The sequence below is a fragment of the Mobula birostris genome, chromosome 6 (genome assembly GCF_030028105.1).
Source record: "Mobula birostris isolate sMobBir1 chromosome 6, sMobBir1.hap1, whole genome shotgun sequence".
Taxonomy (NCBI): Eukaryota; Metazoa; Chordata; class Chondrichthyes; order Myliobatiformes; family Myliobatidae; genus Mobula; species Mobula birostris.
The window spans coordinates 180979311-181002025 of NC_092375.1; the positions used below are offsets into that span (position 1 = coordinate 180979311).

The 22715-nt window shown below is 41.6% G+C and overlaps 1 protein-coding gene across 4 annotated transcripts in view; it reads left to right on the plus strand.

The window, feature by feature from the left end:
- Positions 1-22715, plus strand: part of LOC140199629 (sodium-driven chloride bicarbonate exchanger-like) — a 248613-nt gene that overhangs the window by 159022 nt on the left and 66876 nt on the right. For all 4 annotated transcript variants that reach the window (XM_072262026.1, XM_072262027.1, XM_072262024.1 and 1 more), the window contains one exon: positions 16316-16403. In XM_072262026.1, coding sequence (XP_072118127.1) covers positions 16316-16403 — 88 coding nt within the window. The remainder of the gene's footprint in view (positions 1-16315; positions 16404-22715) is intronic.

Here is a 22715-nt window from a genome sequence, read left to right on the forward strand (position 1 = left end):
TATGCACCAATTGCTCATATGACCTTTCACCACCTGCTCCTATGACTTCACATGACCCTGATTAGGGTGCTAAGCGGGTTCTACACCTTGCCCAAGGATGACCTGCGGGCTAGCGGAGGGAAGGAGTGCCTTTACACCTCCTTTGATAGAGACGTATCTCCACCCTACCACCCATGGAAAATGTTTACATTTCCAAAAATTGTTTTTTTTCCCTTTGTAAAATGTTCCTTTAAAGTTCTCCTGTGTTGCTAAGTTGCCCCATTTTCCCACTTATGGTTGATTTGACGAAAGCAGAAAACAGTACTTTTTTGAGAGAGTAATTTCTTAATAGTCCATTGAAAGAAATGTTAACCCTGTTCAAATGTAGTTTACAATGTGATTCTGGGTGTAAGGAAATAAAACTCAGAGAACTGTACTGAGCATGGTGGTGAGATTGGTGACATTTATTAAGACAGAGGTTTTGCAATGAGCTCACGAAGGATCGCTGCTACATTAATATTCATGGGGATGAGAAAAGTTTAAATATTAATGTGGCATTGATGGATAAAGTCACGTAGGATACCTTCTACGTTACAAGGGCTTCAATGTTGGATGTAAATAATCTGATATAGGGGAGAACCATTTTTATTCTTTACATTTTTCCCCCTGTCATAGATTTTCAGACCACAATTATCGATGTTGACACAGAAGAATCATGCTCGGCTGAGTCAGAAGCATATTTAATGATGCTGCTCTTAATTCATTCAGCATGTTTCTTGTGGGGAAAGTAGGTCATGTTAATGCACAATGTGTCTGTTGCTGGTCAATCAAAACCAGCCAGGTTTTAATCCTTCTGCATCTCTCACAGTTCATCTTTTACAGTGGGCCTGTCTGAGCAGTCCTGAACCACTGCTGGGAACCAGAGACATGGAAGTCCCATTTAATATACTTCTAAAAAATGCTGGAGGAACTCAGCAAGTCAGGCATTAATGGAAATGAATACACAGTTGAAGTTTTGGCTGAGCCTCTTCTTCAGGCCCAAGACATCGGCTGTTTATCCGTTTCCATAGATGCTGCCTGACCTACTGAGTTCCTCCAGCGTTTGGTGTCTATTGCTTTGGATTTCTAGCTCTGCAACTTTCTGGTATTTATTTGCACTATGTGTCTGACAAGCCTATCCTTTCCTCTGTAAGGAGACCGAAATTTAACTCTGCTCTTAAAGTGCAGCCCTTTCCTGTAAATGCTAGCACATTTGTTATCTTAATTCCATAGGACCATAAGGAGCTGAATTAAGCCATTCAGCCCATCGAGTCTGCGCATACCTTCTGTACCTTCATGTTACCTTGTGCCTTTGTCCTTTTTGTTCAAAGACTATTATGTATGGATGTTATGTATGGTGGGCTGAGATACGTCTACCAAAAGAGGTGCCAGGCACTCCTTCCCTCTGCTAGCCTGCAGGTCACCCTTGTGCAAGGTGTCGCACCTGCTTAGCCCCCCCCCCCCCCCAATCAGTGTCACGTGAAGCTATGGGAGCAAGTGGTGGATGGTTGTATGAGCAGCACAATCCTAGTTATGTGACTGCTGATGCCAGACAGACAATCCCTGGTGAGACACTGCCTAGAAGAAGGCAATGGCAAACTATTTCTGTAGAAATATTTGCCAGGAACAATCATGGTCATGGATAGACTGTGATCATCTATGTCATATGACACAGTATGTAATGATGAAGATGGACATTTGCCAGGCTTACATTATCTACAAACTTTGATTTTCCATTCTTTCTACCGATTTTCCCATCTCACTGTCCTTTGAAACTTCCTTGCCCCCTTACCTAACTTGTCTCTGTCAGAATGCTGATGAACATGTTGACCCTGTTTCTCATTCCACACTCGCTGCCTGACCTGAGCAAATTTCAGGCCAAAACCAGGGTATTTTAGCCATAACATTGATTGTTCTTTTCCTTATATATATGCAGCCAGAGCTATTGAGTTCCAAACTCCAAAATCCAAAGTAAATTTATTTTCAAGTTACATATCTGTCATCATACACAATCCTGAGATTCGTTTTCTAGCAGGCTTACTCAGTAGGTCCAAGACACATAACAGAATCAATGCAAGACTACACCCAACAGGACAGACAAGCAATCAATGTGCAAAAGACAGCAAACTCTTCAAATATAAAAGAAAAGTAATAAATAAATAAGCTATAAGTAGAGAACATGAGATGAAGAGTTCTTGAAAAATGGGTCCATATCTGTGGAAACAATTCAGTGATGGGACAAGGGGAGGAGAAGATGGCAGCGAGTTGCAGCGCGCGCGGCCGCTCTGAAATTATATCGGTATTTGTTAAGTAGGTACCGTGCACAATCCTGATTTGATGGAGCCAGACGTGAGGAGCGCGGAGGAACATCTGGAGAAACTTCTGAAATGCCTGCTTCGCTGCCGCTGCTATTGTGTGATTGAGAATCTCGGAGAGGAAGGCCCCAAATCCTCGGCTTTGCCTATTGCCTGTTGCCGGGGCCGGGGCCGGGGTCGAAGCGCTCGGCAGAGATGGTGCTCGGTGCTGAGCATCAGAGGGCTGATCGGAGGCTCGAAGTTTTTGGACGGACTCAAGAATTGGTTGTGGTCGGGTGCTTCCAGGGTGCTGCATCGACACTGGAGGTTCATGGCAGGAAGAGTTTTTCTTCCTCCTACCGTCTGTGTGAGATGATGGGACTTTCGAGAGACTTTGAGACTTTTTTTTACCGTGCCCATGGTCTGTATCAAATTACAGTATTGCTTTGCACTGTTGTAACTATGTGTTATAATTATGTGGTTTTTGTCAGTTTTTTAGTCTTGGTTTGTCTTGTGTTTCTGTGATATCACACTGGAGGAACATTGTATCATTTCTTAATGCATGCATTACTAAATGACAATAAAAGTGGACTGCGTGTCCTCATAATCTTAAAAAAAAAGTGAAGTTATCCCTACTGGTTCAGGAGCCTGATGGTTGAGGGATAATTCCTGAACCTGGTGGTATGGGTTCTGGGGCTTCTGTACCTTCTCCTGATGGCAGTTGTGTGAAGAGAGAGCATGGTCTAGTTGGTGAGGGTTCCTTGATGATTGGTGCTGCTCTCTTGTGACGGTGCTCTGTGTAGATGTGCTCAGTGGTGGAGAGGGCTTTATCTGTGATGAACTGGGCCATCATGTTTGTTGGATTTTCTGTTTGAACATGGGCATGGTGTTTCCGTTCCAGACCGTAATGCAACCAGTCAATATACTCTCCACCACACATCTTTGTCAAAATGTTAGATGTTGTGCCAAATCCTTGCAAGATTCTAAGGAAGTAGATGCACTGCTGTGGTTTCTTCATAATAGCACTTGTGTGCTGGGCCCAGGACAGGGCCTCTGAAGTGATAAAACCATCCAGCATTTTGTCTGTGTTTTTCAAGATTGTCTGTATTGGCAGAATCTCTTGTGTCTGAGCATTTTTGATATTTTCGGTTTTATTTTGTATTCCTTTTTTTCCCACTCAGGTTTGTATCACAAGCAGCTTTTGCTTATTGCAGTTACTCCTCCTTCATTGGTTGTTGATTAGCGTTAACTGTGTTACAAGGAGGCAGGTTCACGGGTTTAGTAAGTGAGACAGAAGACACTGATTATGAATTCCACATTGATCATTTATTTACAAAGAGTAAAGCATTTGACCAAATTTCTAAGTCCTGCCAAGTTACACTAACCATTCAACAAACAGGTACTTGGTGAAGAATGTGCGTGGGCCCTTCTGTATCTGCAGCGTACTTTTTCAGAGGGCCTTCAGCACTGGTCGTGACCTCAGTGTGAAAATTAGTGCCCTGAAGACAACGGAAAGGCACCTGTAACTGGACTCTGGTGCCCGGTGCCATGGCACAGAAGGCAACCAATGGGGAAGTACTGCTACATCGTTCAAACAGGCGTAGAAACGGCTTTTCAACTGACAAGTAAACTAATTTCTATTTGCCACCACACACATTTCTGCACATTAACTCATCACCAAATCCCAATCCCATGGACTCTTACTGAATGTCACAGCCCTTGTGTGAGAGTTTATGAAAATCCTTGGAAACTTTGAATACGAATTATGTTCACTGGTTTTCCCATTAGCTACCCTGCTAATTACATCTTTAGAAAACATTTACAAAGTAAAATCATAAAATAGTTATCAGAGAGAATGAAGGCATCCAGCTCTCTGTGAAAGTTAAATCTCATAGCCCTTTCCTTATGAATTTTCCCTCATGATCTATTTGTCTGATTTTTTTTACAATTGATTTTCTTCCCCTTATACTTGCAACCGCTAGTCTTTGATCACTAGTGGCAACAGCCTTCCACTATTGACCTGTTCTGAACCCTTCATTATTTTATATACTGTGCTCAGACCTCCATTCAATCCCAGTACCTACAATTTACCATTATAGATATAGTCCCTCATCTTGGGATGATTCTGATAAATCTTTTTTGGACCTTCTCTAATGTCATGTCCTTCCTATGATTCAATGAACACAATACTCCATTTAAGTTTGGATTGGTGTTTCTAATGATCTAAGGCAGCGGTCCCCAACCACCGGGCCACGGACCGGTACCGGGCCGCAAAGCATGTGCTACCGGGCCGCGAGGAAACGATATGATTTGGCGATATGAGTCAGTGGCACCTTTCCTCATTCTCTGTCACGCCCACTGTTGAGTGAGCGTACGCAAGGTCATTACACACGCGTTATCCATGTCAATGCGGGAAGAAGATCAACTCCTCGAGCTTGCAAATGACGGCGGGCTGAAATATATGTTTGACATAACATCTCTGGATCAAAGTCAAGGCTAAATATCCTGAGATAGCCACGAAAGCACTGAAAAAGTTGCTTCCATTTCCAACGTATCTCTGCAATGAATGCAACGTAAACTAAATTGCAGAATAGACTGGACATAAGGAACCCCCGTCGAGTATCGCTGTCTCCCGTCACCCCTCGAGGGCACCGTCTTGTTGCAGGGAGACAAGCCCAGGGCTCCCACTGATTCAGCGATATTAGTGTGTTGCAATGATTTTATATATTCATACGAGGAAAATATGTGCTGTGTGTTTAATATCCAAACGTTACTTAAAATGTTATGATGCTATTGACTTATAAGTGACTTATAATTGACTTATCACTATATTCATGCGAGGAAAATATGCACTGTGTGTTTAATATTAAATTTGTTAGATAAACCCTTTTAGAAATGAAATTGAGTGTATTAGCCACTTATCACCTATATTCCGGTCGTGATTAACAGCACCAACCCCCCCGCCCCCCCGTACAGAATCGCCAAAAACGATTTGCAGAAAAAAAATCGGCACATACATGCATGCGCAGGTCACGCATGCACGCATGGATGCCCATGCAAGGCTTCATGGTGATGGTAGTCTTTCTCGGGGTATACAGAACGTATTTGACTGCTACTCTTGTCTGTTGGCAACCCTCCCCCCCCCCCCCCCCCCCCGGGTCGGCTGGTCCTCTGCAAGAATATTGTCAGTAATAAACCGGTCCGCTGTGCAAAAAACGTTGGGGACCCCTGATCTAAACCATGGTTTGAAAGGGAATTGTTCATAGATAAGTAGATACATCTAGGCAGAGGTACAGAAGTCTGAAGACCCATACTCGGTGTGGAACAGCTTCTTCCCACCTGCTGTCAGATTTCTAAATGACCCATGAACACTTACACATTATTCTTTTTTTGCACTATTTATTTATTTTAGGAGGTGTGTGAAAAATATATGTAATTCAAAGGAAGCATTGTAACTATTGAGTTGTCCTGCTCTTAACTTTTGATCTTTAGCATATAAAACGTCATGTAATATTGCGTTGAGGAGGCCCCTTCGTCCGAGAGTGTTCAGGCTTCTTCTGTCTGCATTTTGAACTATTGTCCTCCAGGCATGAGCTCCTGTTACGGAAGGGTTTCATATTCCACTTCATTCTTTCCCTTTTCATGTCGGTTACAGCTTCTGTGCGGCAAGCAACCATATGCCTTTTCACTGTCACATGACTGCAGTGTAACATGCACTACAATTATTCGATTGTGCATTTTATGTTCAGTGAGGCATTGCCTTAGAGACTAATTATAGGATGTTGCTTTCTTTGCATAGACAGATGCAAAGTTTTACTGCCCTGTGGTTTGTGTTCTTTGTTGTGTGGTTAGGAGTTCCACGGAACTAACATCTTTTCTATTGGAAACAAATAACCTTGTTTCCCAGGAGGGTCTCTTCAGTTTTTTGTTTACTTCCAACTGGTCAGGGAGGTGATCAATTTCTTTGTAGAAGTGGTTTTGGAAACATTTTGCTTGCTGTGTGTGCTATTGATGGGGGGAAAAAAATCAATAGTAATCTCTTTTCAATTGCACACTGAGTGTAGCTGCTAAAATAGTGGAAAGTTTGTTTCTGGCTACTGTTCTTTGATCATGTTCAATTTTATTTTTGCTTGCATTTGTTGGGGCGTGTCTGTTACTTTGCTCATGTGGAAATGATCTGGGATGTATTGTCATGGAAGTTTCATTGTTATTGAAAGTACCATTCAAATATTATTCCATGGAACAGTACTGTTGTAGGAGCTGATATTAGGTCAGTAATTGTAGTGGTTAGCACAAGGCTTTACAGTGCCAGTGATCTGGGTTCAATTCCTGCCACTGCCTGTAAGGAGTTTGTACGTTTGTGTGTGTGTGTGTGTGTGTGTGTGTATTTATATTTAATTCTGCAAATCACCTCAAATTTTTGACTTAGTTTTTGATCAATTACATAGTTAGTGATATCTGAATAGTTTGTAAACCTTAAATATACAAAGTTGCCATTCATTGCATAATAAACAAAAATACATCATAAATATATTTATTTCCAAAATCAAATTGAGCGAGAGAAATGTAGTATTTCCTTTAGCACCATCCTTATGACACCTCACCAAAATGTGTGATAGGTTTAATTATGAGAAAATTTCTGAGAAACAGGACAAACAATACTTTCCTATATTCCATAAGAGATAGGAGAATTAGGCCATTTGGCCCATCGAGTCTGCTCTGCCATTTCATCCTGGCTGATCCACTTTCCCTCTCAACTCCAGTCTCCTGCCCCCGCCCCCCCATATGCCATGACTAATCAATAATCAACCTCTTCCTTAAATATGCATAAAGACTTGTACTCCACAGCTGTCTGTGGCAACAAATTCCACGGATGCACCACTCACTCGCTCAAGAACTTTCTTCTCAACAAAATTCTAAAGGGACACCCCTCTGTTCTGAGGCTGTGTCCCGTGGTCTTAGACCCTCCCACCATAGGAAACATCCTCTCCACATCCACTCTGTAAATGCCTTTCACCATTCGATAGGTTTCTATTAGGTCACCCCTCATTCTACAGACCCAGAGCCATTAAGTGCTCTTCATATGACAAACCGTTCAGTCCTGGAATCATCTTCCTGAAACTCACTGGAACACACTCCAGTTTCAGCACAATTTTTCTAGGATATGGGACCCAAAACTGCTCACAATACTCCAAGTGAGGCCTCACCAGTGCTTTACAAAGTCTCAACACTACATCCTTGCATGTTCTAGTCCTCTTGAAATAAATGCTAACATTACATTTGCCTTCCTCACCACAGACTCAACTTGTACATTAACCTACACACATCAAGGTTGCTGGTGAACGCAGCAGGCCAGGCAGCATCTCTAGGAAGAGGTACAGTCGACGTTTCAGGTCGAGACCTTTCGTCAGGGCTAACTGAAGGAAGAGCTAGTAAGAGATTTGAAAGTGGGAGGGGGAAGGGAGATCCAAAATGATAGGAGAAGACAGGAGGGGGAGGGATGGAGCCAAGAGCTGGACAGGTGATTGACAAAAGGGATATGAGAGGATCATGGGACAGGAGGCCTAGGGAGAAAGAAAAGGGGAGGGGGGAAACCCAAAGGATGGGCAAGGGGTATAGTCAGAGGGACAGAAGGAGAAAAAGGAGAGAGAGAGAAAGAATGTGTGAATATAAATAAATTTCAGATAGGGTACAAGGGGGAGGTGGGGCATTGTAAATTAACCTTTAGAGTCTCCTGCATAAGGACTCCCAAGTCCCTTTGTGCCTCAGATTTTTGTATTTTCTTTTGATTTAGAAAATAGTCAACCCTTTCATTTCTTCTACCAAGGAGCATGACCATACACTTCCAACACTGTATTCCATCTTCCACTTCTTTGTCCATTCACCTAATCTGTCAAAAATGCCTGCCCCTCCATCTATTTTATTATCTGCAAATTTTGCAACAAAGTCATCAACCCCATCATCCGTATCATGGACATATAGCTTAAAAATAATCGGTCCCAACAGACCCCTGTGAAGCACCAACAGCCAACCAGAAAAGGCTCCCTTTATTCCCACTCCTCGCCTCCTGCCAACCGGCCGCTGCTTTATAAACACAAAATCTTCTGCAGATGCTGGGATCAAAGTGACACGCACAACACGCTGGAGGAACTCAGCAGGTCGGCAGCATCCATGGAAACCAACAGTCAACGTTTCAGGCTGAGACGTTAGTCCTGAAGAAGTGTCTCGGCTTGAAACGTTGACTGTTCGTTTCCACGGATGCTGCCTGACCTGCTGAGTTCTTCCAGCATGTTGTGCGAGCCGCTGCTTTATCCATGCCATAATCTTTCCTGCAATACCATGGGCTCATTCTTGTTAAGCAGCCTCACGTGTGGCACCTTGTTAAAGGCCTTCGGAAAATCCAGTTACACAATATCAACCAATTCTCCTTTGTTTATTTTGCTTGTTATTTCTTCAAAGATTTTTCCTTGAGGAAACCATGCTGACTGCAGCCTATTTTATTTTGTGCCTCCAAGTACCCCCAAACCACATACTTAACAATTGACTCCAACATCTTCCCAACCAATGAGATCAGACTAACTGGTCCATAATTTCCTTTCTTTTGCCTCTCTCCCTTCTTGAAGAGTGGAGTGACATTTGCATTTTTCCAGTCTTCTAGAGGCATTCCAGAACCCAGTGATTCTTGAAAGATCATTAGGACCTCTGTTACCAGGAACTTCCACCATACTGCTAGTGTCTTCCACAGTGAAGACAGGTGCAATACACTTATTCAATTTGCCTGCCACTTCATTGTTCCGCTGTTACTACCTCTCCAGCATCATTTTCTAGTGGTTCAATATCCACTCTCGCCTCTCTTTTACACTTGTTTCTGAAGAACCATGGCTATCAAGGGAAGTCAAAGCCAATATAAAAACTTTTATGTTGGTTTTGACTTCCCTTGTTAGCCATTGCTGTGTCATTTTGCCTTTAGAATACTTCTTCCTCTTTGAGATGTAGATATCCTGTCCCATCCGAATTGCTTCCAGAAATTCCAGCATTTGCTGCTCTGCCGTCGTCCCTTCCAGTGTTCTTTTCCAATCAGTTCCAGCCAACTCTTCTCTTATGCCTCTGTAATTCCTTTTACTCCTTTGTAATACTGTTACATCTGACTTAGCCTCTCCTTCCCAAACTTCTGTGTGATTTTGATCATATTATGATCACTTTCCCCTAGTGGTTCGTTTACCTTAAGCTCTCAATTTAATTCTGGTTCATTGCACAATACCCAATCCAGAATAGCTGATCCCCTATTGGACTCAACCACGAGCTACTCTAAAAAGCCATCTTGTAGGCACTCTAGAAATTTCCCCTCTTGGAATCCAGCACCAACATGATTTTCCCAATCTACCTGTATATTGAAATCCCCCATCACTATTGTAACGTTACCCCTTTGGCATACATTTTATATCTCCCATTGTAATTTGTGGACCACATTCTTCTACTGTTTGGGGGTCTGTATATAACTCCCATCAGGATCTTTTTACCCTTGCAGTTCCTTAGCTCTATCTACAATGGTTCAACACCTTCTGACCCTATGCCACCTCTTTCTAATGATTTAATTTTGTTTTTTTACCCCCTCTGCCTTTCTGCCTGTCCTGCCGATACAATGTGTATCCTTGGACATTAAGCTCCCAGCTATAATCACCTTTCAGCCATGATTCAGTAATGCCTACAACATCATACATGCCACCCTGTAACGGTGCAGCAAATTCAACACACACAAAATGCTGGAGGAACTCAGTAGCTCAGGCAGCGTCTATGGAGAAGAGTAAGCAGCTGACGTTTTTGGCTGAGACCCTTCCTCAGGACAAAGGGTCCAGAAGCAGACCTGAAGAAGGGTCTCAGACCGAAACATCGACCGTTTACTCTTCTCATATGATGCTGCCTGTCCTGCTGAGTTCTTCCAGCATTTTGTGTGTGTTGCTTTGGATTTCCAGCATCTGCAAACTTTCTCCAGTTTGTGATTTACTTTACCATATTAATTTTTCTATTTGTTACAGCACTGAGCTTTTTTTCTTGCTGTTTTTAGCATGAATTTAAGTAGTATGATTTAAAGAAAATTTTAGAAGTGCAGTTGTGTTTTGTATTTATGAAATACCTGATGCTGATCAAAGAAAAGCTAGTTTAATGATTGTTTCGTCTTCAGTTGGACATTAAGGAAATTATTTATATTGAAACATTGATATTCTCAACACAGGTGCCCCCCCCTCCCCCAGTGCTGTGTGCTCAGCCAATTGCTGTACACCCTGCTCCTGGTTTCACATGACCACATGGTCAAATGTTCGAACAATCACGTCGTCAACTTTGCTGATGACATGACGGTGGTGGGGCTTGTCACCAACTATGATGCGATGGCCTCCAGAGAGGAGGTGGAAGAGCTTGAAGTCTGGTGCCAGGCAAATAGCCATTACCTTAATATCACCATGACAAAGGAGGTGGTTATGTTCTTCAGGAGAACTTGTACTACTCACACTTCCATTTACATCGGTGATACAGCAGTGGATCGACAAGGTGTTTCAAACTCTTGGGAGTACACGTCACACACAACCTCTCCTAGTCCCAGGACACATCCTACACAGTCCAGAAAGCTCATCAATGCCTCTACTTTCTGAGAAGGCTGAAGAGACCTGGACCATGCACATCAATACGCGTGTGCAGTAGAGAGCTTCCTGACACGCTGTATCATTGCTTGGTATGGAAACTGTTGCAGACAGGAGGTCTCTACGAAAGGTAGTCTAAACTGCCCAACACATCACCAGCACCAGCCTACCTGCCATCAAGAACATATACGGAATGGTGCCGGAAAAGGGCCAGCAACATCACGAAGGATCCTAGCCACCCTGTTCATGGACTGTTTGTCCCCCTCCGTGTAGCACATCTATATGGAATGCAATCACAGGAAAGCAGCATCCACCATCAGGAGGAAGGCACAGGAACCTCAGGGCTCACACACCACATTCAGGAACCGTTATTACCCCTCAACCATCAGGGTCTTGAACCAGTGGGAGGAGGATATGTAGCATTTGTGCCAGGACCACCAGACTCAAAAATAGTTCCTTTTCCCAAGCAGTAAGGCTGATCAACACCTCCACCAACTAACTCCACCACTACTTTATTATTTCCTGTCAGTCACCTTATGTACAGTCTCGCATCACTATATGGACCTACGGTCAATCTATGTATGTAAGCTATGTTACGCATTTCTATTTCTAGTGGTTTTTAAAAACTATTTTTATGGTCTTTATCGTTTGTGTATTTTTATGCTGCATTGGATCCAGAGTGACAATTATTTCATTCTCCTTCACACGTCCTCTCTGTCAATGTCTGCAAGACCAGGGAGCTGAATTATTGACTTCAGGAGGAGGAAATCAGAAGCACATGAACCAATCCTCATCCATGGATCAGAGAAAGAGAGGGTCTGCAGCTTTAAATTCCTTGTTGTTATTATTTCCTGGATTTAGTACACAAGTGCAATTGCGAAGAAAGCACAGCAGTGCTTCTATTTCCTTCGAAGCTTGCGAAGATTCAGCAGGACATCTAAAACTTTGACAAACTTCCCTAGATATGTGCTGGACAGTATATTGACTGGTTGTATCACAGCCTGGTATGGAAACTCCAATGCCCTTGAACAGAAGATTCTACAAGAAGTAGTGGATACGAACCAGTCCATCACGAGTAAAGCCCTCCCACCATTGAGCACATCAAAAGCAGCATCCACCACCAGTGACCCCCACCACCCAGGACATGCTCTCTTCTTGCTGCTGCCATCAGGAAGAAGGCACAGGAGCCTCAGGGCTCTCACCACCAGGTTCAGGAACAGTTGTTACCCCTCAACCATCAGGCTCTTGAACTAGTGGGGATAACTTCACTCATTTTCACTTGCCCCATCACTGTGTTGTTCTCACAACTTATGGATTCACTTCTGAGGACTCTTCATTTCATGTTCTTGATATTTTTTGCTTATTTATTTGTTATTTTTTTGTATTTGCGTAGTTTGTTTTTTGCACATTGGTTGTTTGTCCGCCCTGTGGGATGCAGTCATTCATTGATTCTATTGTGTTTCTTAGATTACTGTTTATGCCTGAAGAAAGATGAATATTGTATATGGTGACATATACGTACTTTGATAATAAAATTAATTTGAAGTGTACAGGAATAGTCTTGAATCTCAAATTAAGTTTCTGTAGACACGATGATAGAAGACAAGTTATTGTTATATATACACAGGAAGATGAATAGTCAGGTGCTATAATAAGCTTCTCTGCAGCAGCATCACCTGCACATAGCATTAGTAAGATATCATTCAAAAGAGAAACATAAATTAATATCACCGACACATGTTGCTGATTGAACAAATTATCCAAAACTATCCAAGAAAGAACATAATTAGAACAATAAAAGAAGTCCATTGTAATGCATAGCAATCACAGAGTTGCTATTCTAAGCTGGTGGTTTGGGTTGTGCAACTTGGCTGAAGGGAAGTAACCATTCTTGAACCTGGTGGTGTGGGACTTCAGGATCTGTCTGATGGTAGTTGTGAGAATATGGCTTGGCCCTGATGATGAGGATCTTTGATAGGCTATGCCTTCTTGAGGCAGAGTTGATCAATTAGCATTGGATGTTAAACTCTGAGGGCAGGTACATATTAAATTTAGAGACTTACGCTGAATACTCTAATAAATACAGTATTGTGCAAAAGTCAGAGGTGCATATATATAGCCAGGGTGCCTAAGATTTTTGCACAGTACTGTAGTCATTTTATGTATTGCACTGTACTGCTGCCATGAAAAAAGAACACATATCATGACATATGTGAGTGATGATAAACCTGAATCTGATACAGGTCTCCATTGTGGACTGAGAGTGAGAACGGGACAGGGAGAGGGGAATATGGTTGGGAAAAGGGGAAGGGAGAGGGGAGGGAGCAGGAAGCACCAGAGAGACGTTCTGCAATGATCAGTAAACCAATTCTTTGAAATCAAATGACCTTGCCTGGTGTATCAGGGCTAGGTGTGTCTGCACATGCATCATCACTCACCCCTCCACCCTGGCGCTCCTTCTCAGCCACCTGTCCCACACCCTTCCCGCGCACCCCACCCTCATCATTACCAACGTCCTTTGCACCTGCCAGATTTACAACCTCGCTCTCCACTCCACATTGACAAAAACAGTACTGTGTTAAAGTCATAGGCACCCTAGCTACATATATATGTATGTATGTGTGTGTGTGTGTGTGCCTGACTTTTACACAGCACTGTAGATATACGTATAAAACAAGAGTCATTTTAACAGCAACTTGGAACCAATGTCAACGAGACAAGCAACTATGTATCTGAGGTTCACAGGTTCTGAATAAGTACCTATCATTTGGAATATTTTATTCAATCTAAAAGTAGATTTTATAAATCTAAAAATAAAAAGAGGGGAATAAATTTGTGACTGAAAGAGACGAAGGAGACTTAAAGGAAAACTCTTTATTTCAACTTTTATTTCAATTTATCAGTTTTTAAAAAAACTAACGATAATTAAAATCGGAAGCAATGAGACTACCATTAAGATGAGGGGCTACAATTTTTGCAATAATTACTAAGTCTCTTGTGCAAATTGTCTATCTTTACACCTTCACTTTAGAATACGGTGTTATTTAGAGAAATACAGTGCAAGATTTGGATGTAGGAACAAGATAAAGCAGAGGAGAACTTTGCAATTGTATATGGACGGTACAGGAAGGAGGTACAGAACCCTGAAGCACACACACTCAACGACTCAGGAACAGCTTCTTCCCCTCGGCCCTCAGATTTCTGAATAGATATTGAACCCATGAACACTACCTCACTACTTTTCTATTCTTATTTTTGCACTACTTAGTTAATTTAGCTATTTTTATATATACATATATAATATCTAATTATGTATAGAGATATTGATATATATCTATTATTATGTATTACATTGATCTGCTGCTGCAAAAACAATAAATTACAATATGCCTGTGATTAAACCTGATTCTGATACTGTATATATGTTTGCTGGAGTTTGCTGTCCAATTTACTCTTGAATATCGATGACTTCTGAAATCTTTGTTATTACATCTAGTGCAGAATTTATGCCACTATTAACAGGGTGTTGATAAATCTGAATATTACATGGGATAATTTGAAAACTTACTTATTTTCCTGGAAGCGCTCATTTTCTAAATGGGTAATTTGTACGACCATGAATTCAGCAGCCTGAACAGACAGAGCAGGTCAATGTGAAAACACAATATTGTGTTCTGTTCATTCTCTGACCCACTTCTCAATTGCAATGCTATGCTGGGAGCAAAGGATTATAGAATTAACCATCTGGATTTGAACTCCCGTAGTTTGTAGTTAATGAATTGCAGAAGAGTAGTGTACATTCATTAAGCAAAACTGTGAAACAGTTTGATAAATTAGCTTTGTTTACACATATTTCATGGAAACGGTGTGTTCAGTTAATTATATATTTTTTAAATATTAAAGAGTGACTGTAGTTTTATTAAGTAGGTTGTATTAAATAGAGAAGATCAGATTAGTTTTATTTGTCACATGTCCATCAAAATATCGAAGCATACAGTGCAATGAGTTGTTTTGCATCAATGACCAGCCTAGACTGAGGAATGCGCTGGGACAGTCAGCAAAAGCCGCCACACTTCCAGCGCCAACGTGGCATTCCCGTAACTCACTAACCCTAACCCTTTTGGAAACTGACGTGCCTGGAGGTCACGAGGAGAACATACAAACTGCTCACAGACAGCGTTGGGAACTGAACCCTCATCAGTGATTGCTGATGTTGTAAAGTTAACATGGTGCTGTATTTGTGGAAATACAGTTCATACTTGAGAGATCTAGTTTCAGTATCATAAAACGCTACCAAAGGACAAGGCAAGATGCGGAAAATGGTTGGTTCCCATTAGGGAAGATTGAACAATCAGTCTACTTGGACAAGGAAGACAAACCATTAAGTGGATTGATTGGGCAGACAGTGGATGTTTTCACTTGTGTGTTGTAATCTGAAAGTCTCACAAACATACGTTTACTGTTAGCAAATTTTACTGGGAGAATGATGGAGATCGGGACATGTTAGTGCTTGAAATAACTGAGTTGAAAAGGATGGATGAAGTACAGTCAGATAAGTTCACGCATGTAAAGGAAATAGGGAGGATGTGAAGGTAACATGTGGAAGGAGATTTGTGTAATCAATGGCCCATTACCAGCATGGATGTCTCAGGCTATATTCCTTGTATCAGCACGGTAATCTTGTGGCATTACTAACAAAAGTGTGAAAGTATAGGAAGATAGTATTATATTCTTCACGGTGTTTTGTTGTCAGATTTCCCTGCAGCACCAATGGACTGTTTAATTCATTAATTAAAGATAAATAAAATAACCATTTAAATAATGTACATTACAAACATTATAGTATCCAGACAGTAAATTTCAGATGACTTTATAATCGAGTGTGTAAGCATCTGGCAATGACTTGGTAACTTGATTATAGTATCATTCAATAAAAGCAAAGGATTTAGTATGTACCTAGCATAAATTATTCTGTTAGTACTGTTTATGATTATGGTTCTCAAATAATGCTGTTAGAAAATAAATGATCAACAAATAATAACCACAAGCCAGTCTGCAGATGCTGGAAAAAGCACAAAATGCTGGAGGAACTCAGCAAGTCAGGCAGCTTCTATAGGAGGGAATAAACAGCCAGCCTCCTCCCTTCCCAATCTTGGTGAAGGGTCTCAGCTCGACACGTCGACTGTTTATTCCCCTCCATAGATGCTGCCTGACTTGTTGAGTACCTCCAGCATTTTGTGTGTGTTGATCAACAAATAATGTTTCCAGTGGAACTGATCAGTGTAAAAAGAGATTAATAGCTGCCAGATTTTTTTTTATTTTCAATGTTGATTACTTTACTCACATCACTGTTTCTTTCTCCCATAGATTCTTGTTTATTCTCTTGGGTCCTCTTGGAAAGGGTCCTCAATATCATGAGATTGGCAGGTCGATAGCAACACTGATGAGTGATGAGGCAAGTGCTGAACTAATTTTGTGTCCTTACAATATCTGTTGTACGTTTTCGTCGATCATTGAAATCTTGCTGATGTGATTATAGTCTAATCTTTAATACATAAAATATATATAGTTTAATAATATTGGCTGAAAAGTGAATAGAATAAATTTTCAGCTTTGCTAGAACTTGAATGAGGCTGTGTATCTTCATACAGTGAGTATGTGCACTTGTTATATCTCTTGTTCTGAGTAATTAGCACTTTTAAGAAAATTTATCAAATTAGAACATTAGTTGTTGCATGAGAAAGTGCTATAACAAGGCATATGAGATGTGACACTTGTTCTTTTACACACAATCCGGAGACCCGGTCAGTGTTCCCAAATAAATGTACTTCCTTTGCATTTCTTCCATATTGCAATTATAGTACACAATGTGGAAGAACCAATTCTGGATTATATGGCAGCATTTAGAGGTATCTTAGTAGGGCACAGAGGGGCATGGAATTAATGCCGACTAGTGAAAGGAAGAAAGGATGTGCTTACATTGGAGAGAATTCGAAGGAGGTTCATGAAAATGATTTTGCAATTGAAAGGCTTATCATATAAGGAGTGTTTGATGGCTCTGGGCCTTTACTCACTGGAATTCAGAAGAATGAGGGAGCATCTCATTGAAAAATATCAGATGTTGAAAGCCCTCTATATAGTAGATTTGGAGAGGAGGGGGGAGACTCAGACCAGAGGACGCAGCCTCAGAATAGAGCGATGTCCATTTAGAGTGGAGATAAAGAGGAATTTCTTGAGCTAGAGAGCGGTGAATATGTGGAATTCGTTCCTGCAGGTAGCTGTGGAGGCCAAGTCATTGGATATATTTAAGGTAGAGGTTGATAGATCCTTTAGTCAGGACATGAAGGGATGAAAGCAGGAGATTGGAGCTGAGAGGTGGAGCAGACTCAATGGGCTAAATGGCCTAATTCTGCTCCTATATTTTATGATCTTATGGTCAAATAGTAGGTGAATGTTAGATAGGTATGTTTGTTAGCATAGATGCAGTGGTCTGAATGGCCTGTTTCTGTGCTATACAAACGTATGACTCTGAGGAGTACCTGTGTTCAGGTGGCAGGGTCAGCTCAGAGCTCCCTGCTGTCTGCCATTTTAATTCTCCATCCCACTCCCGCACTGACTAATCAGTCTGTGGCTTCTTATGTTATTATAACAAAGCCCACATGGAAACTTATCAAACAGCACCTCATCTACTGATGAGTAAGTTGCAGCCTTCTAACAATATCAGACACTACAACTTCATACAATGCACTGCATCAGATCTGTCCATTTATGCTCCAAGTCATCCTCTTGTTTCATAGCTTGACCTGAGTACGTTCCACAGCCCTGCATTTCACAACTTCTGATGTCTGTTCTTACTTTTAATTGACCTCATTTCAGGTTTTTAAAGTGTTCTTTCTCTCCAATAGCCCCCACTAACCCACTAACTTGACCTCCTCAACTTGTCCCCATAGTGCAATTAGCTTCAACCTGTCACTCCTCCCCGCATCTTCTCTGTAGATTAAAGTTTATTATCAAAGTACATACATGTCACCATATACAAACCTGAGATTCATCTTCTTGTGGACATACTAGTAAACCTATAGAATAGTAACTATAATAGGATCAACACACCAGGGTGCAAACTGTGCATTTGCAAATATAAATCAATAGCAATAAATTACGAGAACATGAGTCCTTGAAAGTGAGGTCATTGGTTGTGGGAACATTTCAATGTTGGGACAAGTGAAGTTGAGTGCAGTTATCCCTTTTTATTCAAGAACCTTATGGTCAAGGGTTAGTAGCTGGTTGTGCAAGTCATGAGGCACTTGTACAGTACCTTCAGCAGCGAGAAAGGAGCATGGCCTGGCTGGTGAGGATCTCTGATGATGGCTGCTGCTTTGTTGTGACGGTACTTCATGTAGATGTGCTCAGTGGTTGGGAGGGCGTTACCTGTGATGTAATGGGCCAAATCCATTACTTTTTGTAGGATTTTCCGTTCAAAGGCATTGGTGTTTACATGCCAGGCTGTGATGGTGCAATTCAATATAAAACCTAACTTTCCTGTTTTTCTCAGTTCTGACAGTCTTTGACCTGAAGTGTTAATTCTGCTTTTTCCACAGATACTGCCTGACTGGCTGAATGTTTCTAACATTTTATCTTTTTATTTTAAATCTCCAATAACTGTAGTTTTTTTTTTACTTTGTGCATTAAGATTTAACTCTTCATTCCTTTGCCATAAGAAATTAAAATAAATCCTGTCTGTCTTGATTTTAAAAAATAATTATTGAGATGCAACGCAGAATAGGCCTTTGAGCCACACTGCCCAGCAACCCCCGATTTAATCCTAGCCTGATCACAGGACAAGTTACAATGACCGATTAACCTACCAACTGGTTCGCCTTTGGACTGTGGGCTGAAACTGGAGCACCTGGAGGAAGCCCATGCGGTCACGGGGGGAATGTACAAGCTCCTTAAAGACAGCGGCAGATTTTGTTGCTCAGCAACCCTTTTTGGAAAATTGTGCTGTCTCCTCCAAAAGGCTGAGCAACGCAATCCTTCAGACCAACTTTACCATCATCATTTGCCCAAGTTTTTCTTCCGTCTGTCTATATTTCTATGTAATTGTTGTCCATCTTCGCTAGTTACTTTTCGCATCTGCTGTTTTCTGCAAACCTTACCTTTGCCATTTAATGACATTGAGATGATCTATAGCAGGGGTTCCCAACCTTGTTATGCCGTGGAGCCTTACCATTATGTGAGGAGACTCTGGACTCCAGGTTGGGAACCCCTGATCTATAGTTCCCTAAGCTTGTCATAGCCGGGGGAGGTAGAGGGCATGAGCTCCCATTATCTATTATACTTTATACTTTATTGTCGCCAAACAGTTGATACTAGAATGTACAATCATCACAGCGATATTTGATTCTGCGCTTCGCGCTCCCTGGAGTACAAATCCATAGTAAATATTAAAAATTTAAATTATAAATCATAAATAGAGAAAATAGAAAAGGGAAAGTAAGGTAGTGCAAAAAAACCAAGAGGTAGGTCCGGATTTTTGGAGGGTACGGCCCAGATTCGGGTCAGGATCCGTCCAGCAGTCTTATCACAGTTGGAAAGAAGCTGTTCCCAAATCTGGCTATACGGCTCTCAATGACTTGTGTCTCAAATAGCCTCTGACAACCAAGCCCAGCTCCTGGTCTTCAGATGTGGCTTATCTACTAAGCCAAGCGGAAATCTTTCTACTGACAGGAGAAGGGGCAAACGTGAGTTACTGGTGCCTTAAAACCAGTTGCTTTGGGCAGATGGGGCTCAACAGCCATGATTGACAGCTCACCTAAGAGGAGGAAAATGCTGATCTCAAACCTCCATAGTGGCTTTATCTACCCTGAGCTAAGGCTTCAGGAGTAAACTTTTAAAATCACTGAGTACATCTGGCTCTTTACTCTGAGAGTCTTATAATCATCCATAGACAACAGGTTCATCTGGGTTCCAGTGTCAAGCTTGAATGGAACTACTGTCTCATTCACAACCACTGGAACAATCCATTCTGTTTTACAAGCAGCAGAAATCTGCAGAGAACCTACAAGGACTTCCTCCATTTCCTCAGCAACCGTGTGCACTTTTCTTCTGGTAGTCCCAGCTTTGTTGCACCTTGCAAAATGATTCTTCTTCTCCCAATGATTCCAGGACTTTCCATAAGCAGGACACATCTCTGGAATGAGCCTGCCTCCACTTTTGCTGCATTTGCAGTTTAAGCCCATCTTGTTGCCATGCTGTTGCTTTGGGAAACACCTAGTGCTCTGCCCCTGTATTTTCACAGCACGGAATGTTGTTTCTGCTCTGTGCAGCTCCTCAGCTGGGGCTCGTGTGATCTCTGCTGCCCTACACATATTGACAGCCTTTTCTAGCATTAAATCTTTTTTCATGGAGCAGTCTTTCTTTAAAAACATTATATGGGATTCCACAAACTATTTTGTCTAGCATCTATTTCTTAATTACTTGCATTATTCAGCTAGAGTTTGTATTTAGCCCTCACACTGACTTCTGACACCATGAAGACAAACTTGCATGGGTACAAATGCTAGAACTATTTTATTTACAGACTTACAGAATGGTTTCTGCTCAACCAGATTTCACCTTTGACCTCCAGCCTGCCAAGAGCATGTGTGACCCCTTCACCATCTTCAGTTCCTGTTCCGGGTGAACTGCCCACATTGCACATTGGGAATTGATGTTCCTTATTATGTATCAATGTAATAACACAGGAGGGTAAGAGTGCCTTACACTTCTTTTGGTAGAGACGCATCCGTACCCTGCCTCCCTATCTTCAAGTAAACAGAACCTTTAAGTGTGACAATAAAAAAAAGCAAACAGAAACTCTAGATATGGAAATCTGATATGAAACAAAAGATACAGAGATATTCCCTAGGATCATCCCAACTTCACTTTATCTCACAAACACGAAGAATTCTGCAGATGCTGAAAATTCAAGCAACACACATCAAAGTTGCTGGTGAACGCAGCAGGCCAGGCAGCACCTCTAGGAAGGGGACGAAGGGTCTCGGCCCGAAACGTCGACTGTATCTCTTCCTAGAGATGCTGCCTGGCCTGCTGTGTTCACCAGCAACTTTGATGTGTGTTGCTTCACTTTATCTCCTCCCTTTTTCAGTTCCAACAAGAAGCAGAGTTTTCCTTCTCCTGGATGAGTTGCCAACCATGGCTGACCCCAACCGCCTGAAGCGACTTGTTTTAAGGTGCGAGTAACCCCTCTTTGCTCCTTCTGCCTATAGAAATGGTTCTGCCGTTTGGTAGCTAAGAGAGCCTGTGGTATGTTGAATTCCGGGTGAACAAGTAGTCTTTGGGGTATTGCAAGTTTGTGTCTTTGCTGTTGCTTTGCTCATGCTTGAGTGCTCGTTGGTGGGTGCCGATGCTTTTACTGGTCGGTGTGGGGAGGGGTGATTGTTGCTCGCTGCCGCTTGCGTGCGGGAGGGAGGAGAGCTGGGGGGGGCGGTCTTTGGGGTTCTAACATTTAACTGTCATTCATTCTTTGGGGGTTCTCCTCTGTTTTCGTGGATGGTTGTGAAGAAAAAGCATTTCAGGATGTATATTGTATACATTTCTCTGACATTAAATGTGTCTCTGAAACCTTTGAAGTAGGTAAGCCACACATGAAGGCTAGGAGCTGGACTTGGTTGTCAAAGACTATTTGAGACGCATGCCATTAGGAGCATTTAATAGGCTATGGGAGCTTGTCTCTGTTACCACACTGACTATAACAACCTTAAGGAACCAACCCTACCCTATTTATACCCTCATAATTCTGTACACCTCTATCAAATCTCCCCTCAACCTTCTATGCTTAATGGAATAAAGTCCTGACCTATTTAAACTTCCTCCATAACTTCCAACTTCCATTTTCATTTGTTGCTGTGGCAATCACTTTTTTTTTGTGTATTGGTCGAGCTCTAACCATGTTGCCTTATGTGGAAACCATTATTGTTTTTGTCTACTTTTGAACTCTGACATAAATATGAAATTGTTTCAATAATATAATATTCATGCCTGTAATTTGTAAAACTTCATCTGAATTTTGTTCACTCCATTTCACCGTACCTGCTGATTGTTTTTTCAATGGTGGCAATTTCTTTGAAGTGGGTGCCTCACTGGAGGCAGCTGTGGCTTTGAAATACTGTCATGAGCAACTTTTTCAGCAATCAATTGCTACTACATATTCTGCAATTATTGTTGTCCCCACATTTGTCATAGGTCCTCCTGAGAGCCTTCTACAGATGTTGGCAAATAATACCACCTTTCAGATCGAGTTCAAGTCTACTTTCATCTGATTGTACATATACAGTACTGTGCAAAAGTCTTAGGCCAATGTAAAAAAAACTCTGTAAAGATGCTTTCAAAAATAATGAAATGAAGAGTTTCTGAATATCAAAAATGTTACTATGCAGTCAGTAAACAGAAAAAAAAAAGCTAAACTAAATAATATTTTGTGTGACCTCCCTTTGCTTTTAAAATTGCATTAATTCTCTCAGGTACTCTGTCATGCTGTTTGTTCAGAAAATCGGCTGGTAGGTTGTTCCAAGCATCTTGGAGAACTTGCCACACTTCTTCTGCAGACTGGCTGTCTCACTTGCTTCTGTCTCTCCAGGTAATCCCAGACAGCCTTGATGATGTTGAGATCAGAGCTCTGTGGAGGTCATACCATCTGTTTCAGAACTCCTCGTTCTTTTTGCTGAAGATAGATCTTTATGACCTTAGCCGTGTGTTTGGGGTCATT